Raw genomic sequence first — 22200 nt, 5'->3', positions numbered from 1 at the left:
AGATTCACATTCAGCTTCAAAAGAAATGCCAACATGACTCAAAGCCCTTGACATATCACTAGAGTAAGAGAGTATTCTTACAGTGAGAACTGTGTTTATGATTCTTTCAGCTTTTACCTAACATGACTGCAATCACGCATTTCTAACAATGGAGTGTTAGAATACGATACGCCCTCAGTGGTGAAAGGACTGTTTTGACTATCATCAAATATCTGTATACTGTGTGCTTCTGACCCCTGACACTGGTCTATACCTTACAGTGTGTTTGCAGGAGAAATAGGTATCTTATTGTCACTCTGTGAGCTGAATGATTAAGCACTCACAGGAACTGAGCAAGTGAGAACAAAACATGGCGTTATTAACTATACTAACGATCTGCTTTGTGATTATTCTTGCTACTTCCCAGTCTTGCCAGATGCCTGATGACTTTGTGGCTGCCACTTCTCCAGGACATATCATGATTGGAGGTTTGTTTGCCATTCATGAAAAGATGTTGTCCTCAGAAGACCATCCCAGACGACCACAGACCCAGAAGTGTGTTGGGTGAGTAAATTCCCCCCAAATACATTTAGATTTAAAGATTATGCATGGTGCTAGAACATGTTGTTTACTTGTGTTAACACTGATAATATATTAATAAAATGTAAAGTCATATATGTACACACACACATATACACACACATATTTGTTTCAGTTGCAAGTGGTTAGTCCTATAATTTTTCCTTAAAAGAAATCAGTTCTGTGGGCATAACCAGCCTCCAAGTGCAGAGGTAATAAATGTTTTTCATTAACATACTTTTTAAAATTTTGCTTTAAAAATAATCCAGTGAATTGAGAAAATACTGTAGCCTGTGCTTCACTACAAGCATATTTCTCTTTCCCATTACATAATATTTCTACTACTCACAACATATATTTTCTTTTAAACATGAATATATTATTAAAAACTTAGACCACCCTTCCTTTTTTCTCAACATTTGTCCACTAACATTTTTGTCAACCTTTATTCGATTCATTCTTGACATAATCTTTTGCATGATAAACTAAAGAACCTCCACCCACTAAATTCTTTCTTTCTTGATGAGCACTTTGTCTCCTGAGAGCAAAACTGCATTTGATGCTTAACATCACGTAATGGAGAATAACACAGCTGGGTAGAAGTCGTTATAAATTTCTTCTTTTTTTTCCACTTTTTTTTATTTTTTATTTTTTTTTTTTATTTTTTTTTATTTTTGACAGGCAGATGGACAGTGAGAGAGAGACAGAGAGAAAGGTCTTCCTTTTGCCATTGGTTCACCCTCCAATGGCCGCCGCGGTAGCGCGCTGCGGCCAGTGCACCGCGCTGATCCGATGGCAGGAGCCAGGTGCTTCTCCTGGTCTCCCATGGGGTGCAGAGCCCAAACACTTGGACCATCCTCCACTGCACTCCCTGGCCACAGCAGAGAGCTGGCCTGGAAGAGGGGCAACCGGGACAGGTTCGGTGCCCCGACCGGGACTAGAACCCGGTGTGCCGGCGCCGCAAGGCGGAGGATTAGCCTGTTGAGCCACGGCGCCGGCCTTTTTTTCCACTTTTTTTTACTTACATAAGGTGAAAAATTTCTTGTACTTCATATATACAAATTTAGGAACATAGTGATACTTTCCACCCTACCCTCCCTCCTGCCCATGTTCCAACCCTCCCTCCTCCTTCCTTTCTTATTTTTTGTAATTTTTACAATGACGTATGTTCAGTTTATTTTATAGTCATAAGTTTAATCCTCCACTAAGTAAAGAATTCAACAAATAGTAAGAAAAAAACACTTCGTCAACAGCAGACACAAGAGCTGTAAACAATAATCACATCTCAAAATGTCAGTTTTGCACATATACACAAATGAATTCTTTTTAAGCAGAGAAAAATATTTGAGTTCTAACTTCAGCTATAAAGCAAGCTAGTTCTGTAATCTTAGAAAAATCCCTTAAGCTCTAAAAGTTCCTGTTTCCATTTTCTCATCTGTAAAGTAAGAGTCTGGATAACCTCTGAGGGTGTGCAGGCAGCTTCAGCTTCAGTTGCTATGGTGATGTGATCTCATGCTTCCCTCTAACTCCAAAATTCTGATTCTATCTTGATGTTTTTGTGTGTAAGTTTAATCTCCTCTTTTCTCCTACCATTTTCCTTTTTATCAAAAAGTACTTAGCAAGCCCTCTAACAATGCTTTAAGATAAAATGTGGTCCTTTGTCCCACTAAGATTGCTTCCTGGCACTCTCCCTAGAAGTTGGGAGTTTTGAGCTATTGTCATCTTCATTATTTGGCAGGACTGCCAGGGAATGACACAAAATAATTAATGAAGATTTTCCAAGCACTACATTGACATCCAAAGAATGACTACAGATTTGAGGACTGCAGCATTTAAGATCAGAAAATACTAAGGAATCATTTGATCTAATTAAAAAATATTTTGGGAAAAATATTATCTTATTGTCATTTATCAAGAGAAATAGCATTCATTTAGTATTGAGCAACTATGATTAAATGTTAAGTGTCCACATTATCTTGGCACTGGGGAAACTGAAATAAATATATCAAGAGATTCTAACTCTAAAGGAGCTTTTATACTGGGAACTCTGAAAATATTATACAATTTCCACCCCAATTAATTAGTTTATCCATTTTCTCTTCTTTATTTTTCTCTTTTAAATTTCAGTTGCAATACTGATTTGCCAAACTTCATCTCTAGACAGTCCGCAATGAAAAATAATTATATTCAAATAGTTTCTTATCATAACTTAATAACATAACATAATCAGATGCCAAGGCCGCAGGCAGCATCTTTACCCACTACAGGCAGTGCTAGCCCCTAAGTTTAATCCTTAAGACTTAGTTATTTAGCTTCCAATTACAACTGATTAAAGTCAGAAAGCTAAAATATAAGCCTGTGAGCCTAAAAACCAAGTGCTAGGTAGCCACTATGGTATAGCAGGTAAAGCCAGGTTCAGGTCCCAGTTGCTCTGCTTTCGATTCATCTCTCTGCTCATGCACCTGGGAAAAGCCGCAGAAGATGGTCTAAGTGCTTGGGCCCCTGTTACCCATGTTGGAGAACTGGAAGAAGCTCCTGGCTCAGCCCTGGTCATTGTGGCCACTTGGGGAGTGAGCAGATGGAAGATCTTGTTCTCTCTCTCTCTCTCTCTCTCTCTCTCTCTCTGTCTCTCCCTCTCTATATGTAGCTCTGACTGTCAAATAAATAAATCTTTTTAAAAAGCAAGTACTTTGGCAGCAATAAAATGCTGACATGTAGCCAAAAAAAAGCAAATACGTAAATATCAAACACATTCAAATTAAAGAATACTAAACTAAATATTCAAAATTACCCCCAAAATTCTTCAAGAGCAGGTTAAATCCTGTACCACGGACTCTGGTTAAGAAAATATAAGTTCTTCTATTGTCTTTTGTAAATATTTCCTTCAAAAATTATTTTAATTAAAGTTTAGATCCTTTAAATGGCAGGCTTCAGTTACCCAGAAATTGTATGCCATCAGGCAGAGATGAGGATAAAATGAAATAGCACCATGTCTATGGAGTAGTTGTGTTCTTATTTCAAATATAATTGTTTCTCAACAGCTTTGAAATATCAGTCTTTCTTCAAAGTCTTGCCATGATTCACAGCATTGAAATGATCAATAATTCCACACTGTTATCTGGAATCAAACTGGGGTATGAAATCTATGACAGTTGTACAGAAGTCCCAGTAGCAATGGCAGCTGCTCTGAGGTTTCTTTTTAAATTCAACTGCTCCAAAGAAACTGTGGAGGTGAAGTGTGACTATTCCAGCTACAATCCAAGGGTTAAGGCCATCATAGGTGCTGGCTATTCAGAAATAACCATGGCTGTATCCAGGCTGTTGAACTTACAGCTCATTCCACAGGTAGGTTTTGTTCTATCTCTATCTGATGGTTTTGACCACAGTCATTATTACAAATCTGAAGAATCTAGTTAGGGAGTTGCACTTAGATTGACCGTTCTCTTCAATTAAAGAAAAGATGCAACCTATTATGAACACTGTCATGAAAAAGTGCCAAAGAATGGTCAACCCTGTCAAGTTTCTTTTCTGATACTTTTCAGCATGATTTGGATAACACAGAAACTTCTGAGGGCAACTGTTTTTTTGTTGTTGGTGTTTTTTTTTTTTTTTTTTTTTTTTTTTTTTTTTTTTTTTGGACAGGCAGAGTTAGACAGTGAGAGAGAGAAACAGAGAGAAGGGTCTTCCTTTTCTGTTAGTTCACCCCCAATGGCCGCTGCGGCCGGCGCACCGCGCTGATCCAAAGCCAGGAGCCAGGTGCTTCTCCTGGTCTCCCATGTGGGTGCAAGACCCAAGGACTTGGGTCATCCTCCACTGCACTCCCGGGCCACAGCAGAGAGCTGGACTGGAAGAGGGGCAACCGGGACAGAATCTGGCGCACCGACTGGTACTAAAACCTGGTGTGCCGGCGCCGCAGGCGGAGGATTAGCCTACTGAGCCGTGGTGCTGGCCAAGGGCAACTGGTCTTATCAAGAATCCAATAATTTCACAGGTAGAGAAATGTGAAGCAACTTTTACAAATACACTGGAGTCAGGATTTTAGCAGGTTTCTTTTTTCTCAAAAGCCTAGCAAGGAGTTTCAAAAAGTTCATAGAAAATGTGTATTCTCTTTTAATTTAAACTTTCCATGAACTTTTTGGAGCCCCATGATATCTTTTTGTTTCACTCAATATTTTTAAAAATGTAAAAGCTCAATATTCAGATAGTCATATTTGGTCTGCAGGTTCTGGTTTGCAGCCCTCTGTTCTAGTCACACAAACATTACCATTTGAGAGTTCTATTGAATATGTGCAGTTTTCCTGATTTATAATTTTGGTAATACTAAGAAGAATTATTACCTTCTATAGGTGCAATAACACCATGTCACTTGCTCAGCGTTTTCCTTCCTTCTTTCCTTGTTTCTGCCTTTTTCTCTCTCTCCCTTTCTTCTGTTTTCTTTCTCTTTCTTCCTGCCTTCCTTCCTTTTCTTTTTCTCTTTTCTCTTTTTTCCTCTTTTCTTTCTTTCTTTCCTTTCTTCCTTCTTTCTTTCCTTGTTTGTGTTTTTATCTCCCTTTCTTTTTTTTGCTTTTCTCTTGCCATCCTTCTTTCCTTTTCTCTTCTCTCTCTCTTCCTCCTTCTTTCCTTTCTTCCTTCTTTCTTTCCTTCTTTTTCTCACTACTTACCGAAGCCATGTGGTATAGTGAAAAGGAAAAAAAGTACAGTGGTAACTGAAAAATGAAATTAAAGAAAAATTTATATGTAAACTTTTTGAAGATACATTGTATAGATTGATTTAAGTAATGTGTAAAGTAGGAATTCACTGAAGGACCAAAAAAAATTAGAAAAAGGTTGTGCAGATATGAAAATCAAAGAAAGGAACACCCACTATGAATAGCCACCTGGAATTATTCAATACCGTACCTTACAGATTCTGTCTATTTCCAGGTTAGTTATGAATCAACTGCAGAAATCCTAAGTGACAAAATTCGCTTTCCTTCATTTTTACGGACTGTGCCCAGTGACTTCTATCAAACTAAAGCAATGGCCCACCTAATTCAGAAATCTGGATGGAACTGGATTGGTGTCATAACCACAGATGATGACTATGGACGATTGGCCCTCAACACCTTTACAAATCAGGTTGCAGCAAATAATGTGTGCATAGCCTTCAAAGAGGTTCTCCCAGCCTTCCTCTCAGATAACACCATAGAAGTCAGGATCAATCAGACATTTGAGAAAATCATTGCAGAAACCCAAGTTAATGTCATTGTGCTGTTTTTGAGGCAATTCCATGTGTTTGATCTCTTCAATAAGGCCATTGAAAGGAATATAAACAAGATCTGGATTGCAAGCGATAATTGGTCAACTGCCACCAAGATTATCAGTATCCCTAACATTAAAAAGATTGGCAAAATTGTAGGATTTACCTTTAGAAGAGGGAATATGTCCTCTTTCCATTCCTTTCTTCAAAATCTTCATATGTTTCCCAGTGACAATAACAAACCCTTACATGAATACACCATGCTTTTGTGTGCCTGTGCCTATGTCAAGGATAGTGATTTGAGTCAATGTATTCTTAACCATTCTCAGGGGACTTTGGCATGCAAGCCCAACAAGACTGTAGAAAAGAACTTCATGCGAAAAGACTTCCTCTGGCAATATACTGAGCCAGGACTTATTCATAGTATTCAACTTGCAGTGTTTGCCCTTGGTTATGCCATTCGGGATCTGTGCCATGCTCGAGACTGTCAGAACCCCGATGCCTTTCAACCATGGGAGGTACCAACTAACATATTCAAGAAAATTCCTGTACCATCATCATTTTTTCTATTCCATTTAATGTTTTAATTTGCAAAGATCTGTACTAACATCTTTTCATCATTCCCCTTTTATAAGTAGATACCTTCAGTGTTTGAACAGCCTGCATTTCTATCATAGTTCTTTATTCTTGAAGGTAATAGTCATATTTTACTTTCTTCTCTACTCAGACCCACCAAAACTGTGTACTTTCATTTTTCAAGAAGATTCTTGGAATGGTGCTATTTTCCTTGAGTTTATGGTGGATGCTCCGCTTCACATGATACAGACAAGTATTCCTTAAATACCTGGAAACAGAGTGTTTCAGATTTTACTTTTTAAAAAAAAATGTTTTAATACTTTCATATACATAATGAGGTTTCTTGAGGATGGTACTCAAGTCTAAACAGGAAATTCATTTGTTTCATATATACATTATACACATAGCCTGAAGGTATTTTAAACAATATTTTTAGCATACCTGAGCTTTGACTGCAGATCAGATATGGAATTTTCTACTTGAGATGGTGTTAGCACTCAAAATGTTTCAGATGTTGGAGTACTTTGGAATTTTAATTTTCAGATGAGAGTTGCTGAACTAGTATTAAGGATAGGGAAATTGAAGATAAGTGTTCCAGAAATATAAGACCAGTCTGGGTCTTCTGACTGCATACCATTTGCTCTTCACTGTGTTCCTGGTGGTTTACTTCCAACATCTCCAGTCTCCAGACTCTTACATAGTGTGGTCTTCCCAGGACTCCAGTTTTCAAGAAAGGAAAGTTGTTGGGTCTATTATGATAGTTCAGGTTTAAAAGAACCACTAATTGTGCATAAAATAAGTCTTGCCTTTTTCTATCTTTGATTAGTTTGGATAAATTTAAAACTTAATGTGGCTCTCTGTGGAAAAAATGTTTTTCCTAACCTTTCATGAAGGCATTTAGAAGTAAATTGTTTTTTTCAGTGATGATAAGCTTTACTCATTAGAAGCAAGTTTTTCAGTAATGTGTATTCAAAACCAAATTTGTATATCTTGAGACAGAATCATGTTATAAAATATACATATTTTTAATTTTTAAGAGAAAATAGGGTAAAAAAGCATGACAGTCATTTCTTTTCATCTTGTAAGTGAATGTCCAGAACAGATTATTTCTACCTTTTCATTTTTACTTTGAACATCCACAAGTACAATCTCGAAGTTCTAAGGTAACTAATTTTCATCTGGGTAGATCATGCAATGATCAGACGGTGTTTTGACCCACTTTTCACCTTGTAAATACAGAGACAAAAATATGTCGGAGGTAAAACTAGAGATTATGATACTTTTCAAATTAAAGGTCTCTTTTATATATTATATTCATATGTGCAATGATTTAAAGTTGCCTATTTGAATGATTTCCTTTATAGTGTAACACTTTACTGAGGGGATTGATTAAACTGTAAATCATCTTTTCTAAATCAGAAGTTTAAATCCAAGTTTTTTTGTGATGTTTTCTAATTTATTTAAATTGTGTATTTCTGATACATTGCAGAAAAAAACTAATCAGTTAAAAATAACTATCAGAATGAAGCCACTATATGGTATTTTAAGAATAAGAGATTGAGGAAAAGAAATGAAGAGCAGTTATAGAGATAGACAGGGTAAAGGAGATGAAAATAAAGGGACTCATAAGGAAAATGAATAAACTATTTACCCACTAAAGTCCTGGGTAAGATACGGGAAAGTATTTAAATCAAGGATAAGCTCTAAAATTTGGAGGAAAAGACTTGAGAAAGTCTAATCAGAGTCTTCTAAAGTGTTTTACTTAAACACTAGGAGGCTGAGGTTGTTCTTTATACCTCTGAGAACCTGCTAATCTAGAAACAAATAGAAACAGATTGGAAAGAAGGGAATAAGAGGGTGACTTGCTCCTTTGATCATGATGTTAGTGAGCCACATCTAGTCAGTGCCAGATTCAGTAGGACAAATAGTTCAAACAATGTCTTTTTCAGAAAAAATCTCCATAGACATTACATTCAAAGATTAGTGACTTTTAGGATCTTAATCAATGATACATTCCTAAGGATGACTTTGTCCTCTAGCAAAATTCACTAAAATCTAAATAATACTTTCTAATGGCTTTAGTTTTAAATTGTTTTAAATGAGGTAGTTTCTCCACGGTTCGGGGATAATACTTTTGACTTTATATTTGGTGATATTTGCGATTAGTATTCAGGGGCAGAACAGTCACTCTTCATTTACTGTAATTGATTTTTAATATTCTCTAGATATATATGAAGATACTATTTCCTTGTTGTAAATAGTGATTTTGTTTATTCTTTTTATTTTCTTTCCCTTCTAATGATGTATAAGGTAGTAAGCGATGTATATATGATGAGATAATTCTAATAGTCAAACTTCTAGTCACATATTTATTTAGTAAATCTTTGCTGGATACTTAAGTGGTCCAGGCATTGTGTTGAGTGCTAAAGATTTGATGGAGAGCAAGACAGAATTCCTTCACTAAAGAAGTCATCTGTCTAGAGGACTATAAGATCAATCAAGAAGATGATTAGAATGCAGGATTATGCACTATAATGCTTTATAAAGATATAAGATGTCAGAGAAGCACAAAATTGAGGCAGCTAATCCAGCATTAGCAAACCAAAAAATATTCTACAAAGAACATGACATCTATAGCAAATTGGATGGATGGGTAGGAGTTAGCTAGGATAGAGAGAACTATTCCAACAAAGTCCCAGACAAACAAGAAAGCATAGCATCCTCAGGGAAAAGAAAATAGTGCCATATGATTGGAGTTGCCCATGGAAGCTGTAAAATGAGCCTGGAGAACTTAGTGTAGAATATATTATTATAGTCTTGTCAATCTGGGCATTTCAAGCGCTGATGTGCAATTAAATTCCCTGGAAATCATTTTATAATGCAGGTGTTGATATAGTAGCTCCAGAATGAAACCCAAAAGTCTACATTTCTAATAACCTCTCAGCTAGTGCTGATACTGCTACTGTAGAAACCACTCTTTACATAGAAAAATTACAAACTATGTTTAGAAGTTTGAACTTAAGTAAGCAGGAGAGGAGTGACCTGTTTTCCATTGTAGACATAACATTCCAACTTTAGTATAAATTGATTAACAGAACACAAAACTGGAGAAAGAAAGTCCTTGGTAATCTAGAAAGGAATCATGAATACTTAGTTTTACAGATGTGACAGTAAGGATGGAGAGAGAGAGATATTTATAGATGCTTAAGAGGAAGGATGAAGGGTATTTGGAGACATGATGAGCACCACAAAGATGTTATAAATGATTCTAAATTTGGGCAACTGATGCCAATTGCTGAGATAGAAACATGAAGCAGAGAAAAGTGGAGGTCTGGTGGGGAGAAGAAATATTAAAGATTCCATTTTAGAGATGTGTTGGATTTGGAGAATTTATGATACACGCAAGTATAGCCATGTGGTTGTACATTAGTCCAGAAGTCAAGAGAGACATGAGAGTGATTTTGATGTGTTAAGGAGAATAACAACTAGTAATTTTAGATTCTATAATCTTGACGATATTACAGTAAGTCTACAGGACTCACATACTTTCCACCTGAGCTTAGAGAAGCAAGAGGAAGTGTTATCAGCAACCAAGACTTGAGGCAGTTTATAGATGAGGGGAACTCCACACTAGTCTGTTCCATGGCTACTTACTCATTTAGTACTAAAACTGTCATAGCCTAAGTTCAATATGATTTCTGCTGCAACACAGAAAATTCCACAAGAGAAGACATAGTTTGGCGCCATGAGAGAGATGTAAGCTGCTTTCTTTGCTGTTCTTCAATTAAGTCACATAAATATTATAGTACTTCAAAATTCTATTGTGGTTCAAAACCAATTTGAATCATGCATAGTTTTTCATAATACACATTTTCCATAAAATTTTGAAGACTTATATGTCTTTCCACATGCAAGTTTTCTTATGGAGACAGTAGATAGCACAGTTAGGGAATGGAACACAATACCAATCATAACACCTTAAATTTTTTTTAAAGATTTATTTTATTTTTTGAAAGGCAGAGTTATAGAGAGAGGTAGAGACACACAAAGAGATGTCTTCCATCTGCTGGTTCACTCCTCCAATGGCCGTTATGGCTAGAATGGAGCAGATCCTAAGCCAGGAGCCAGGAGTTTCTTTCTGGTCTCCCATGTGGGTGCAGGGAACCAGGAACTTGGGCCATCCTCTTCTGCTTTCTCAGGGCATTAGCAGGGAACTGGGTCAGAAGTGGAGCAGGCAGGACTTAAACCTGCTTCTATATGGGATGCTGGCGTGGCAGGCTGGGCCTTTATCCCACTGCACCACACCACATACCCCATAACACCTTAAATGGTATGGCCACCTGACTTTGTGTTTTTAAAACATGATATTATCATTATGAGATGAGTTACATAATAATTGAAATTCAAATCCCATTTTCTGAATTTTGCAGTGTAATTTTGTAGGGAATTTCCAAATCTCATGAAAAAGAAACAAAAAACTGATGGAAAAACCCTTGAATAGCTTAATAACTCAAGTATTAACAAAATTTATCTTAATCCAAACACATGTTCCATCATATTTAATGAATAATAAATTTAGTTTTATTTACCTCTACCTGTTCTTGTAAGAGCAAGCATAAAATTCGGTAAGTTTATTTACATTATACAATGTTATAATTATTTACAGAGCATATGTGCCAGAACTTTACCCTGTTAAACCTAATTAAATGTAGGAGAAAGCAAGGGGAAACTGTAGTTCAAACACAAGTGTAAAAACTGGATATATGCATTACTGGGCTTACACTTACATATTGCTTAAGGAAGGAAAAGAAAAAACAGTACACAGGTAGAAGTGAGAACAGTGAAGGTAGGCTTTATTATTGTTCCCTCTACTCTGTTTTTTCCCTCCAGGCAGTTGCTAAAATAAGAATTTGTTGGTAGGGGCTGGCACAGTAGTTTACTGGGTAAAACTGCCAGCTGAAGTGCCAACATCCCTTATGGGCACTGGTTCGAATCCCGGCTGATCCACTTTGAATCCCAGCTCTCTTCTAAAGGCCTGGGAAAGCAGTGGAAGAAGGCCCAAGTCCTTGGCCCCTGCACCCACATGGGAGACCCAGAAGAAGTTTCTGGCTCCTGGCTTCAGATCAGCACAGCTCTGGCCATTGTGGCCATTTGAGGAGTGAATCAGTGGATAGAAGATCTCTCTCTCTCTCTCCCCAAAGCCCCGTAACTCTGCCTTTCAAATAAATGAATAAATCTTTAAAAAAATAATTTGTTGACTGATTCCATTAAATTAGACCTTATTTTGTTTCTTTAAAGTACTACTAACATTCATGAAAAGGATTAAAAAATAAGGGGGACAAAACAATAACACAATAACAATAACAAAACAATAACACACTGAAGAGCTTTTGCTGAAGTGACTTTTGGTCATTGGAATGATCATCTTAGCAAATATATCCATCTTAGAACTTGGTTTTCATACATTCTACTGACAAAAAAATGAAACATCAAAAGAGATGAATTGAGGATGAATGGGCTAGAGAAGCTCTATTCAAATAGAATACTTTCTGCTTCATTCCACAGATTTTGAACTCAACAAAAGTCACCTAAAACCATCAATTTAGGTAATGATTGAGGTCACTGAGAGTACAGAGAGAGAATATTTATTTAGCAAAGCTTACATATCAAGTTAATAATGGAACCAGAATGGAAATCTGTTTTCCTGCCTTCTAGCCTTATGTTCTTCCACAAAACCCAAGTTCAATGACTGCTTTATTTGCCAGTGAAATATTCCCTATCCCAGGTCTACCATATGCCTCTTCTCACTGCACAATTTGGATAGCAGAACAAGTAGCTTTTAATTACATTTATTTACAGGCAAATGAATTAAGAAATAGATTTAGAGGTCACTTTAATATGTATTCAAACATTGAAGCAGACTAAGAACCATTGGTGATATTAAGATAGAAAATATTTACAATTTTTATAGTTGCATCACCAATGAGAGATGAAGCCAGAGTTAGAATTCAGGCATCTATTCCAAAGAACCTATTCTGAAATTCTGCAATTAGATCCATGCAGATGCTCAGATTTCAATTTTATAGGCTAGAGGAACCACCTCTATAGAAATTAATTTACATTCTCAAACATACATTGCAAGAATTTCACAGAAATGAGATTAGAATTGAAGTGCAACTCATTCTGAAACTATGGTCCAATGGTTAACAATATACCAATCAGTGAAACAGAATCTCCTTTTTTTCTCATTATTAAGTGATATTCTTATAATAATAAAGTGTTATAATTGAAATAATGATAGACTTCTAATATTTATATTCAATGTTTGTTTCCATTTCTTATAGTTACTTGATGTACTGAAAAATGTGACATTCACTGATGGAAGGAATTCATTTCATTTTGATGCTCGTGGGGACTTGAATACCGGATATGATGTTGTGCTCTGGAAGGAAATCAGTGGCCATATGGCTATTGCAAAGATGGCTGAATATGACTTGCAGAATGATGTCTTCATTGTCACAAACCAAGAAACAAAAAATGAGCTCAGGAATCTTAAGGTAATTTTGTGGCAGGCAGCTTTGTAAGATTCAAAGTAATTGTTGCTTCAGCAGTAAACATCCTTGACCCTACCAGTACCTGCAGCATTTTCACTGTCTCCACTTTTGTTCCTTAAATTCTATGACCAAAAAAATATACTGCTCCCTGGTACACATACTTAATTCCTGCCTACCCTCTCCTCTTTATCCCTGCATTCTACTAACACAATCCCTGTTAAATTCAACTTCTCCCTTTGTTCCTAAATTTGTATATATGAAATGCATGAAGTTTGCATACCTCAAATAAAATTTAAAGGGGCCAGCACTGTGGCATAAAGTGTAAAGCCACCACCTCCAGTGCCTGCATTGCGTATGGGTGCTGGTTCGAGTCCTGGCTGCTCCATTTCTGATCCAGTTCTCTGCTATGGCCTGAGAAAGCAGTAGAAGATGGCCCAAGTCTTTGGGCCCCTGAACCCGCATATAGGAGACCCATAAGAAGTTCCTGGCTCCTGGCTTCAGATCGGCCCAACTCTGGCCATTGCAGCCATTTCCAGAATAAACCAGCAGATGGAAGATCTCTCTCTCTCTCTCTCTCTCTCTCTCTCTCTCTCTGCTTCTCTGTAACTCTGCCTTTCAAATAAATAAATAAACCTTTAAAAATAAATAAATTAAACTTGTATGTAGCCACTATGTAGCTTAATTTAGCAAAACAAACAAAAAATGAAAAGAAAAAATGGAAAAGATAAGCTTTAGTGATTTCACTTTGATTACTTTTATTTATTTTAGAGGCAGAGAAAGAGAGAGTTCTTTTATCCACTGGTTCAGCTTTCTGATGCCAGCAGCTGCTGTGGCTAGGCTAAACCAAAGTCATGAAAATCAGGAACTCAGCCCAGTGCTCCCATGTGGGTGGCAGGAACCCAACTGCTTGAGTCATTGCCTGCTGCCATCCTGGATATGTGTTAGCAGGAAGCTATAATTGAGAGAAGCTGGGACTTGGACCCAGACACCCTGATATGGGATGCAGGCATCTTAACTACTTAGACCAAACTCCAACCTCATGATTCCACTTTAAATTCATGATCTCTGACCTCCAGTGGGTCCTTAGGGTTGCTGGGCAGTCAGACTATTGCCTTAGTCCTTTAACTCATACACCTTGCTAGATGACTATTTTATATTTCTCTTCTCGTCTGACTTCAACATGTCTTCCCCCATTCCCAATTTTAGTTTACTTGCCTTTTGGTTCCACTAACAAAATAGAATAATGGTGAGTGGACTCCCGTGTTCCCCTGCCACCACACCTATGCCTTCCATCTGTGGGTGGACTGAGTCCTAGGAAAGGTCAGCTCCTCCACGTAACATCTTCACTTACTCCCAGATATTGCTTGGCGATTTTATACTCTCCCCTGCATCCTTAATTATTCTCCCTTCTGCATGCTTCATACACTGATAATAAGTATGCTACTTCTCTTATTTTAAAAGAAACTCTATTGATTCCCCCATATCCTCCTACATATAATATTCTTCCATTTCTCTTTATATCAAAACTCCTTGAAAAATTTGAATATACTCACTAGTCCCAATTTCTCCCCTCCCATAACCCTTTGAGCCCTCTCCAATCCATCAAATATTTTCTGTCCAGCTCTCTAATGTTAATAAATCTAAAAATCATCTCACTTCTCAGCTAATTTTTTTCCCTCCATAAAATTCTTTCTTCATTTGCTCCCATAATACCACACTACCTTTATTTCTTGATTTTCTTCCTGTCTCCTTTGCTGATTCTTTGTTATTTCCACTACCTTTAAATATTAGGATATCAAGAGCTCAAAACTATTTTTTTTTTGGTCTACACTTTTCTTTAGTGATCTTAGGAAGTTCATGATTTTAAATAGTGTCATGATGACTTCTAGAATCTTACATTCTGACTTATAACCCAGATAAATGTACAGCTCCCTCATTGGTGTCTCTACTCAGATGTCTAACAGCCACCTTATTCCCAAAACAGAACTCCTGATATTCTCTCCCAAACCTACCCCCATCTCAATAAATGGCAACTCCCTTCTCCCAGCTGCTCATGAGAAAACCTGCTGGGATCCTTGTGACCTCTCTTTCTGTCACACTCCATGTGCCCTGAAAGTTTCACTTTCTAAATGTGAAAGGAATTTGACCACACTTTACCTCTACCTCACAGATGCTGCCTGACTCCAAGCTATAATTGCCTCTTGCTTGGATTATTATAGTAAGTTTCTAACTCTCTCTGCCCCTTTTCAGTCTGTTTTCAACATAGCAGCATGAGTAATTTTATAAAACATTATTCTCTGCATCCTTAGCATCCTATTTCACTCATGGTAAAACCCAATGTCTTCAAAAATCCTACACAAAGTGTCAGTGCTGCCTCACTGACCTCATCTCCTACTACTCTCCTCTGCCTTGTTCTTCCACACATGCCTTGCTTTCTATCTCAGAACTTTGCACCTGCTATTTCCTTTGCTTGCAGTAATTTTCTCAGATGTCTACGTCGTTAACTTCCTTACTTATTTTCTGTCTTTTTAAAATTTCAACTCCTCAGGCCTTCACTGAACAAGCTATTTGAAATTTTGATATCAGCCTTGTATTTCTTCACTATTTTATCTACTTTTCTCTTTTGCACTTATTCTATATGTTTTATTTTTATATGATTTATTGTGAACCTTGAACCAATAACAAAAGTTATTGTGAACCTTGAACTTCAATTCTATGAGGGAAGGGATTGGTATTTTATTCTCTTCTCTAGCTCCAACAGTTAGCATAATGCCTGGCATATCACAGACAGGCAATAAATATCCGACAAGTGAAAAAATGAATGCAGCAATGCTATAAACCATTTTTCTTAACGAAGTCCTCCTTTTAGAAATTTCAGTAAAGCAAGATAGTTTTCCCTGGAAGATAGGAATGTACCTGTCCTCTTGTGTTCTCAACTTTGGTTATTATCTTCTTTATCATTATCACCTTGTTCACAACTACATTAGGAACCCAGCACTCTGCTAACCATTGTAACTTGGTGGTTAAGCTATTCTCTCACCATTTTCTTACTGAATATGGAGAGGATTCTCTATTATTTTTTGAAAGAAGCACTGTGTATTGCCAGACTCAAGAGGAAAGACAGTGAGGGGGAGGGGATAGAATGACAGATAAGTGGGTGGGGTTTTTAGTTATGAAATGGGGAGGTGACTACTATGAAAGGACAAGTCTACCTTTCTCCTAGAGACACCCATGCATATTTCAAGGATATAGTAAAAACCAACAACATCTGAGATTATTTAGTTCAGATTCCAAGATCTGCTTGTCAATTTGCAGGCTAGTTGGGATATTAACATTTCTGATAAGTCACTAAAACACAGATTCTGAAACATCAGATAATCCTAAGTGTATTGATAAAAAAAAAAGAGCCCGGAGTTATCAGTTCTTGACTGTAGAATGGCATTACTGTTTCTTGATGTGGAGGAGGAGAAGGAAGGGACTGAGTTGCTAGGAGAGAAAGTTCCACTTTTATCCCCTTGATGATGCCTGGCTTTATCTAATAGTTAAATCCTTGAATGTCTGCTGAGCAATCTCACTGAGAGAGGAAACTTCAGATTAGAAGCTTACCCTGGTGCATCCACAAGGTGTATAGTCTGCCTGCTGAAAACTCAAAACAATAACTATGCTGAGAAGAAAGTCAGTGCTTGTGGACACAGGGCTACCAAACCTTGGCTGCTTTTTTATGTCAGCCAGCTCAACCTCACCTTTCAGAGAAAGGACTAGCAATAGCCATGAAGAGAATCTGGAGGAAGCCACATTAAACTGTTCACACTTGTTTCCCATTGGCAAAGTATAGCAACAACACAATTCATCTCACAGGGTATGCCATGAGAAGGGGACTAGGAATGGAAAAGAATAACAGCAAAGTGAATATAAGTATAAGCTGAATCTAATCCATAGGAGCCCTAAAAGTAGAATGCTGCATGTGATTTACATTGTGAAATGAAAAATTATTACCTAAATTTTCAGATTTTAATATTATTTGTGTACTTAAGGTTTTCCTTTTAACAAGCACTTTCATAGTTGTAAATTTCAAATATTCTTTGTTTTGATTTTTAAAATTCAACTGGGATTTGCTCCTTGGAAAGTATGGTAAGAACTTTCTTCTAAAGATTTTATTTCTAATATTTTACCATTTTCAAATACAGTGGGACTCTTCATTCAGCATGGGGTTGGAAATTACGTGACAATCATTTCTCTCTTTCTTGCTATCTACTATACGTCTCTCCCACTGCCGTGGAATTTCAGAAAGAGATAATTTTCATAATTTGCTTACAGAAGTGATTAACATGACAGTAATTGTGTTCTTCCTAAAGCAGTTTTACTACCTGAGACATTTTATATATTTTAAGCTGTCCATATAACTCAGGGCCAAAAGACTCGTTAGTGTTATGAAAAAAGCCAAAATGCCATTTAGTAAATATATATTTAAATTAAAGAATAATCTGTCAGTATACTTCCTTTCAAAATCAATTTGGATTTCTTTTTACTTTTCATTTAGCAAATTCAGTCTAAATGCTCCAAGGAATGCAGTCCTGGACAAATGAAGAAAACTACAAGAAGTCAACATATCTGTTGTTACGAATGTGTGAATTGTCCTGAAAATCACTACAGTAACCAGACAGGTAATTACAGTCACTACAGCAATAACAGTGATACACTGGAACCATTTCCCAGGCTGATTTTTTCACATAGATCCTATTTTTGTGTATTTTTTCATTTGGAAAAAACAAAAAAAAGTTTCCCATGTTCCTGCTAGATAAAATTCCATTGAGATTTCATTTAGCTCAGAATTTGTTCAATTATTTTAACAGATGCACAATCTACAAGTAATAGAGTTGCAAAAGCAACTTCACTTCCAAGGAAAAATGTCAGTCCCTCACACATGCTTTCTCTCCAGTACCTCTAAACAATGTAACTTTTCTGTCAATTTTTGCCCACATACACCCAAACAGACATTCCTGGCTGGTAATTTGAACATGTTAGAAACTCAAGCACTTGGAGTTAAGAAACAGATGTGCACATCCTAGTGATCCTATTAGTTCTTCCAAGGGACAAAAGTTAAGCCTATAAAGACAGAAGATTCCATGAGACAAGGGGGCCAACTATTGACAGAGATGAGGTGCTCATGACTGTTTGTCAACCCTATCTTTAACAATTTGACAAGATCAGAGCAAAATACACAAATTAAAGAACACAAGTGAGGTCAGAAGTTAGGATCTCTAAAAGAAACTATCAGCACTTTCTCTGGAGTTAAGGCTACTGTATAGCATCATGCTCCCTTGTTTATTGTAGCATTCCATTTCATTATGTACAAAAGAGGAGAACCTTAGAGCCGGAATAGTTTCCCCATGATACATGTACTTGGCCTTCTTTCTTCATGGATTCTGTACCCACAGATTCAACCAATCTCCAGTAGAAAATATTTTTTTTTGCCAGGCAGAGTTAGAAAATAAGAGAGAGAGAGACAGACAGAAAAGTCTTCCTTCCCTTGGTTCACTCCCCTAATGGCCGCTACGGCTGGCTCTACACTGATCCAAAACCAGGACCAGGTACTTCCTCCTGGTCTCCCATGTGGATTCAGGGACCCAAGCACTTGGGCCATCCTCCACTGCCCTTCCAGGCCACAGCAGAGAGCTGGACTGGAAGAGGAGCAACCGGGACTGGTACCTGGTGCCCCAACTGGGACTAGAACCCAGGGTGCCAGCGCTGCAGGTGGAGGATTAGCCGAGTGAGCCACGGCACCGGCCAAAAATATTTTTTTTAAATTGTGACTATTCTTAATATGTACAGACTCTCCTTGTCATTATTTTCTAGACAGTACGGTCTAACAACTGTTTATGTATTATGTTAGATATTGTAAGTACTCTAGAGGTGATTTAAATATTTCAGAAGGATGTGTGCAAGTTAATTGCAAATATTACATCATTTTGTATAACAGACTTGAGCATCCATGTATTTTGATATCCACACAGGGTCTTGGAACCAATCCCTCATGAATACCAAGGGGACAACTGTATTTCTTTTCTTTTTCTAGCTGCATTCTAATATGCATGCTCTGCCATTGTGTCACTAAAATGCCATATATCCAAACCAAGAGAGACTATGCTATAGCCTAAATAACTAAGCTACAGGGGAGGGGTTTAGGGATTGCAGCGGGTAGCAACTATCTTCCAAGTGAGAAAAGTCAAAATTCTGAGAGAGTCTTTCAAGGCCCAATCTGAGTTATACTTGGGTAACCAGGGTGAGTTGACTCCAAGAACAAATGTAGAAGACAGAGAAAAGTTAGGAGGTAACCTAAAAGGACCACATCCTATTCTCTTCATCTCCAGCATGTGGCTCCCATAACTAAACAAATGAAATGATAACCACCAACTGTCATGGTTAAGGCTAAATCTGAGAACAATTAATATTTATAAGGAAACAGGGATGGTAGAAAGGTCATGATGAACTTCACAAACAGAAACGCAACCTTACTTAAAGTTTAATGAAACAGAACCCCAAAACTTTAAAAAGTGGAATGAGCACTTGAAACTTCCCTGAAGTATAATTGAATGGATGCCCTAAGATGCCTTTGAAAAGCTCAAAGCGAGGGGCTGGGTCTGTGGAACAGCAGGTTAAAGCCCCAATATGCAGTGCCAGAATCTCAAATGGGTGCTGGTACAAGTCTCCACTGTTCCCCTTAACGATTCAGCTCTCTTCAACAGCCTGGGAAAGCAGTAGAAGATGGCCCTAGTGCTTGGGCCCCTGCACCTGTGTGGGAGACCTAGAAAAAGCTCCTGGCTCCTGGCTTCTTTGAATTGGCCCAGCCCTGACCATTGCAGCCATTTGGGGAGTGAACCAGTGGATAGAAGATTTTCTCTCTTTCCCTCTCTCTCTCTCTCTGTCTTTCAAATAAATAAATATTTTTTAAAAGCAGTTGAGACATATCACATGTAGCAAGTAAGGGTGGGAAGCAAGTGCAATCTCACTCCTAGACACTCCATACTAGCATCAATTATTCATACTGACCTGGTGCCCAAAACAGCATAAATCCTCCCCAGACTTTTCACTGCCAGTGTGAGAGGCTCGAGTTCAACAACCTCCTGGGGAAAAATTAAACTTTTATTTGTCATCAAATGTCATCGATTACCATCTTATATCATCTCACTTGTAGAAAGAGACTTAAAGTTTTTAAAATGGCCCAGCCATTTTAAAATTGCCTCTAATTTTATAAGAACTGCATCTTTATTCATAGGAGTAGCTTCCATATATTGAAGTCTACTGTGTGCTATGTCTATGTGCAGCATTCTATAACTGTCATCTCACTGAATGCAACAAGCCAATGAGGTAGTCTTTTTGAGAGAGAAAGAGATTTGGAAATAAGAGGAAAAGTTCAGTTAGCTTGTTCAAGATTACAGTTGTAGGAAGAACAGGACTTCAGCTATGCCTGATTCCAAAGCCCTTAACAGAGTGCCTGAACTGATACCTACAATTCCAAGTTCAAGAAAGGGGAGGGTCTGGTGTTTGTCTTGAGTATATTAATTTTCTAAATACGCATAGCCGAGCTGGCCTTTTTTCTCTCTTTTTTTTTTCTCTTCCCTACTTCCTCTCCCCCTCACCTTTACCCTTTCTCTCTTTCTTTGTGCTTCTGGGCATGATTTATTTTAATTAGTAACCAGTGTGACCACTACCTGTATCTGTTTTCTAGTCAAGACTGTTACCGAGGAGGAGTCTCATTTGTGGTAGTGTGGGCTATCGCCTAGTTTAAATGTTTGCGATGTAACTGAATCTCCTCTGTCTTTTAGATATGGATCGCTGCCTTTTATGCAACAACGAAACTCACTGGGCCCCTGTAAGAAGCACTGTGTGCTTTGAGAAGGAAGTAGAGTATCTCAGCTGGAGTGACACCTTGGCTATCCTGCTCCTGGCTGTCTCCTTACTAGGAATCGTGTTTGTTCTGGCCATTGGCATAATATTTACAAGAAACCTGGACACACCTGTTGTGAAATCATCTGGGGGACTGATGGTCTGTTATGTGATCCTCCTCTGTCATTTGCTCATCTTTGCCAGCACAGGCTTTTTCATTGGAGAACCACAAGACTTCACATGTAAAACCAGGCAGACACTATTTGGGGTGAGCTTTACTCTCTGTGTCTCCTGTATTTTGATGAAGTCACTGAAAATTTTACTAGCCTTCAGCTTTGATCCCAAGTTCCAGAATTTCCTGAAGGGCCTCTACAAACCTATTCCCATTGTCCTCATTTGCACGGGCATACAGGTTATCATTTGCACGCTCTGGCTGGTCTTTGCAGCACCTGCTGTGGAGGCAAATGTCTCATTGCCCAGAGTCATTATTCTGGAATGTGAGGAGGGATCCATACTTGCATTTGGCACCATGCTGGGCTATATTGCCATCCTGGCCTTCATTTGCTTCATATTTGCTTTCAAAGGCAGGAAATTACCTGAGAATTACAACGAAGCCAAATTCATAACATTTGGCATGCTCATTTACTTCATAGCTTGGGTCACATTCATTCCCATCTATGCTACCACATTTGGCAAATATTTGCCAGCTGTGGAGATTATCGTTATTTTAATATCTAACTATGGGATCCTGTGCTGCACATTCTTCCCCAAATGCTATGTTATTCTTTGTAAGCAAGAGACTAACACAAAGTCTGCATTTCTCAAGACCATTTACAGTTATTCTTCCCATTCTGCAGGCAGCCTTGCCATGAGTCACCTTTCACTGAACTCCACTAACAGCAATGTTGCAATGACCAATCCCAGCTCTAGTGGCAAGTCTGCAGCCTGGAAGAAAAGCAAAGAGCATCAAGCAAAAGCATTTGCACAGATAAACAGAGAAAATGTTACAAATATGTATAAAAGTTTGCCTCGAAAAAGAATTTCAAGTATATGAAGGGACCATATGTCATGTTCCAGAATAAAATGCTTCCAAGTGTCTGTTTTGAAAACATATATCTACACTCTCAGCAAATAGGCTCAATGCAGTTCTGTGTTCTGTCCAACTACCTTTGTAATGGAAAAAAACAGTACCTTTCTTCATTCCCTACCACTTCCATCAGCTTCCATCTTTACCTCCTTCCTCTACAGCATATAGCTAAAGGTGTGCCTTCTATTCAGTTAGCCTGTAATATGTCATCCTTATTCAATTCTCTGCCTCCTCATTTCTCATCTCTTTCTATGGGTTCGTCTTCTCTCTTGAGCAGCTTTATTCTCTCCATTTTACTG

General features: G+C 37.8%; 1 protein-coding gene across 3 annotated transcripts; it reads left to right on the top strand.

Moving 5' to 3' along the window:
* The first annotated feature begins 349 nt into the window (after positions 1-349).
* On the top strand, positions 350-21868 carry GPRC6A (G protein-coupled receptor class C group 6 member A). Of its 3 annotated transcripts, none has more exons than XM_062187684.1 (6): positions 350-543; positions 3600-3903; positions 5482-5793; positions 12718-12930; positions 17468-17591; positions 20754-21868. In XM_062187684.1, exons 1-6 carry the CDS (start codon positions 350-352, stop codon positions 21866-21868), a joined length of 2262 nt encoding a protein of 753 aa, XP_062043668.1. The 3 variants fall into 3 exon arrangements, with proteins under 3 accessions (XP_062043668.1, XP_062043665.1, XP_062043667.1); XM_062187681.1 differs by having other exon boundaries at positions 5482-6315; XM_062187683.1 differs by lacking the exon at positions 12718-12930 and having other exon boundaries at positions 5482-6315.
* Positions 21869-22200: the final 332 nt, after the last annotated feature.

Source organism: Lepus europaeus, chromosome 3 (assembly GCF_033115175.1).
Source record: "Lepus europaeus isolate LE1 chromosome 3, mLepTim1.pri, whole genome shotgun sequence".
NCBI lineage: Eukaryota > Metazoa > Chordata > Mammalia > Lagomorpha > Leporidae > Lepus > Lepus europaeus.
This window is presented reverse-complemented; position numbering and strand designations above follow the sequence as displayed.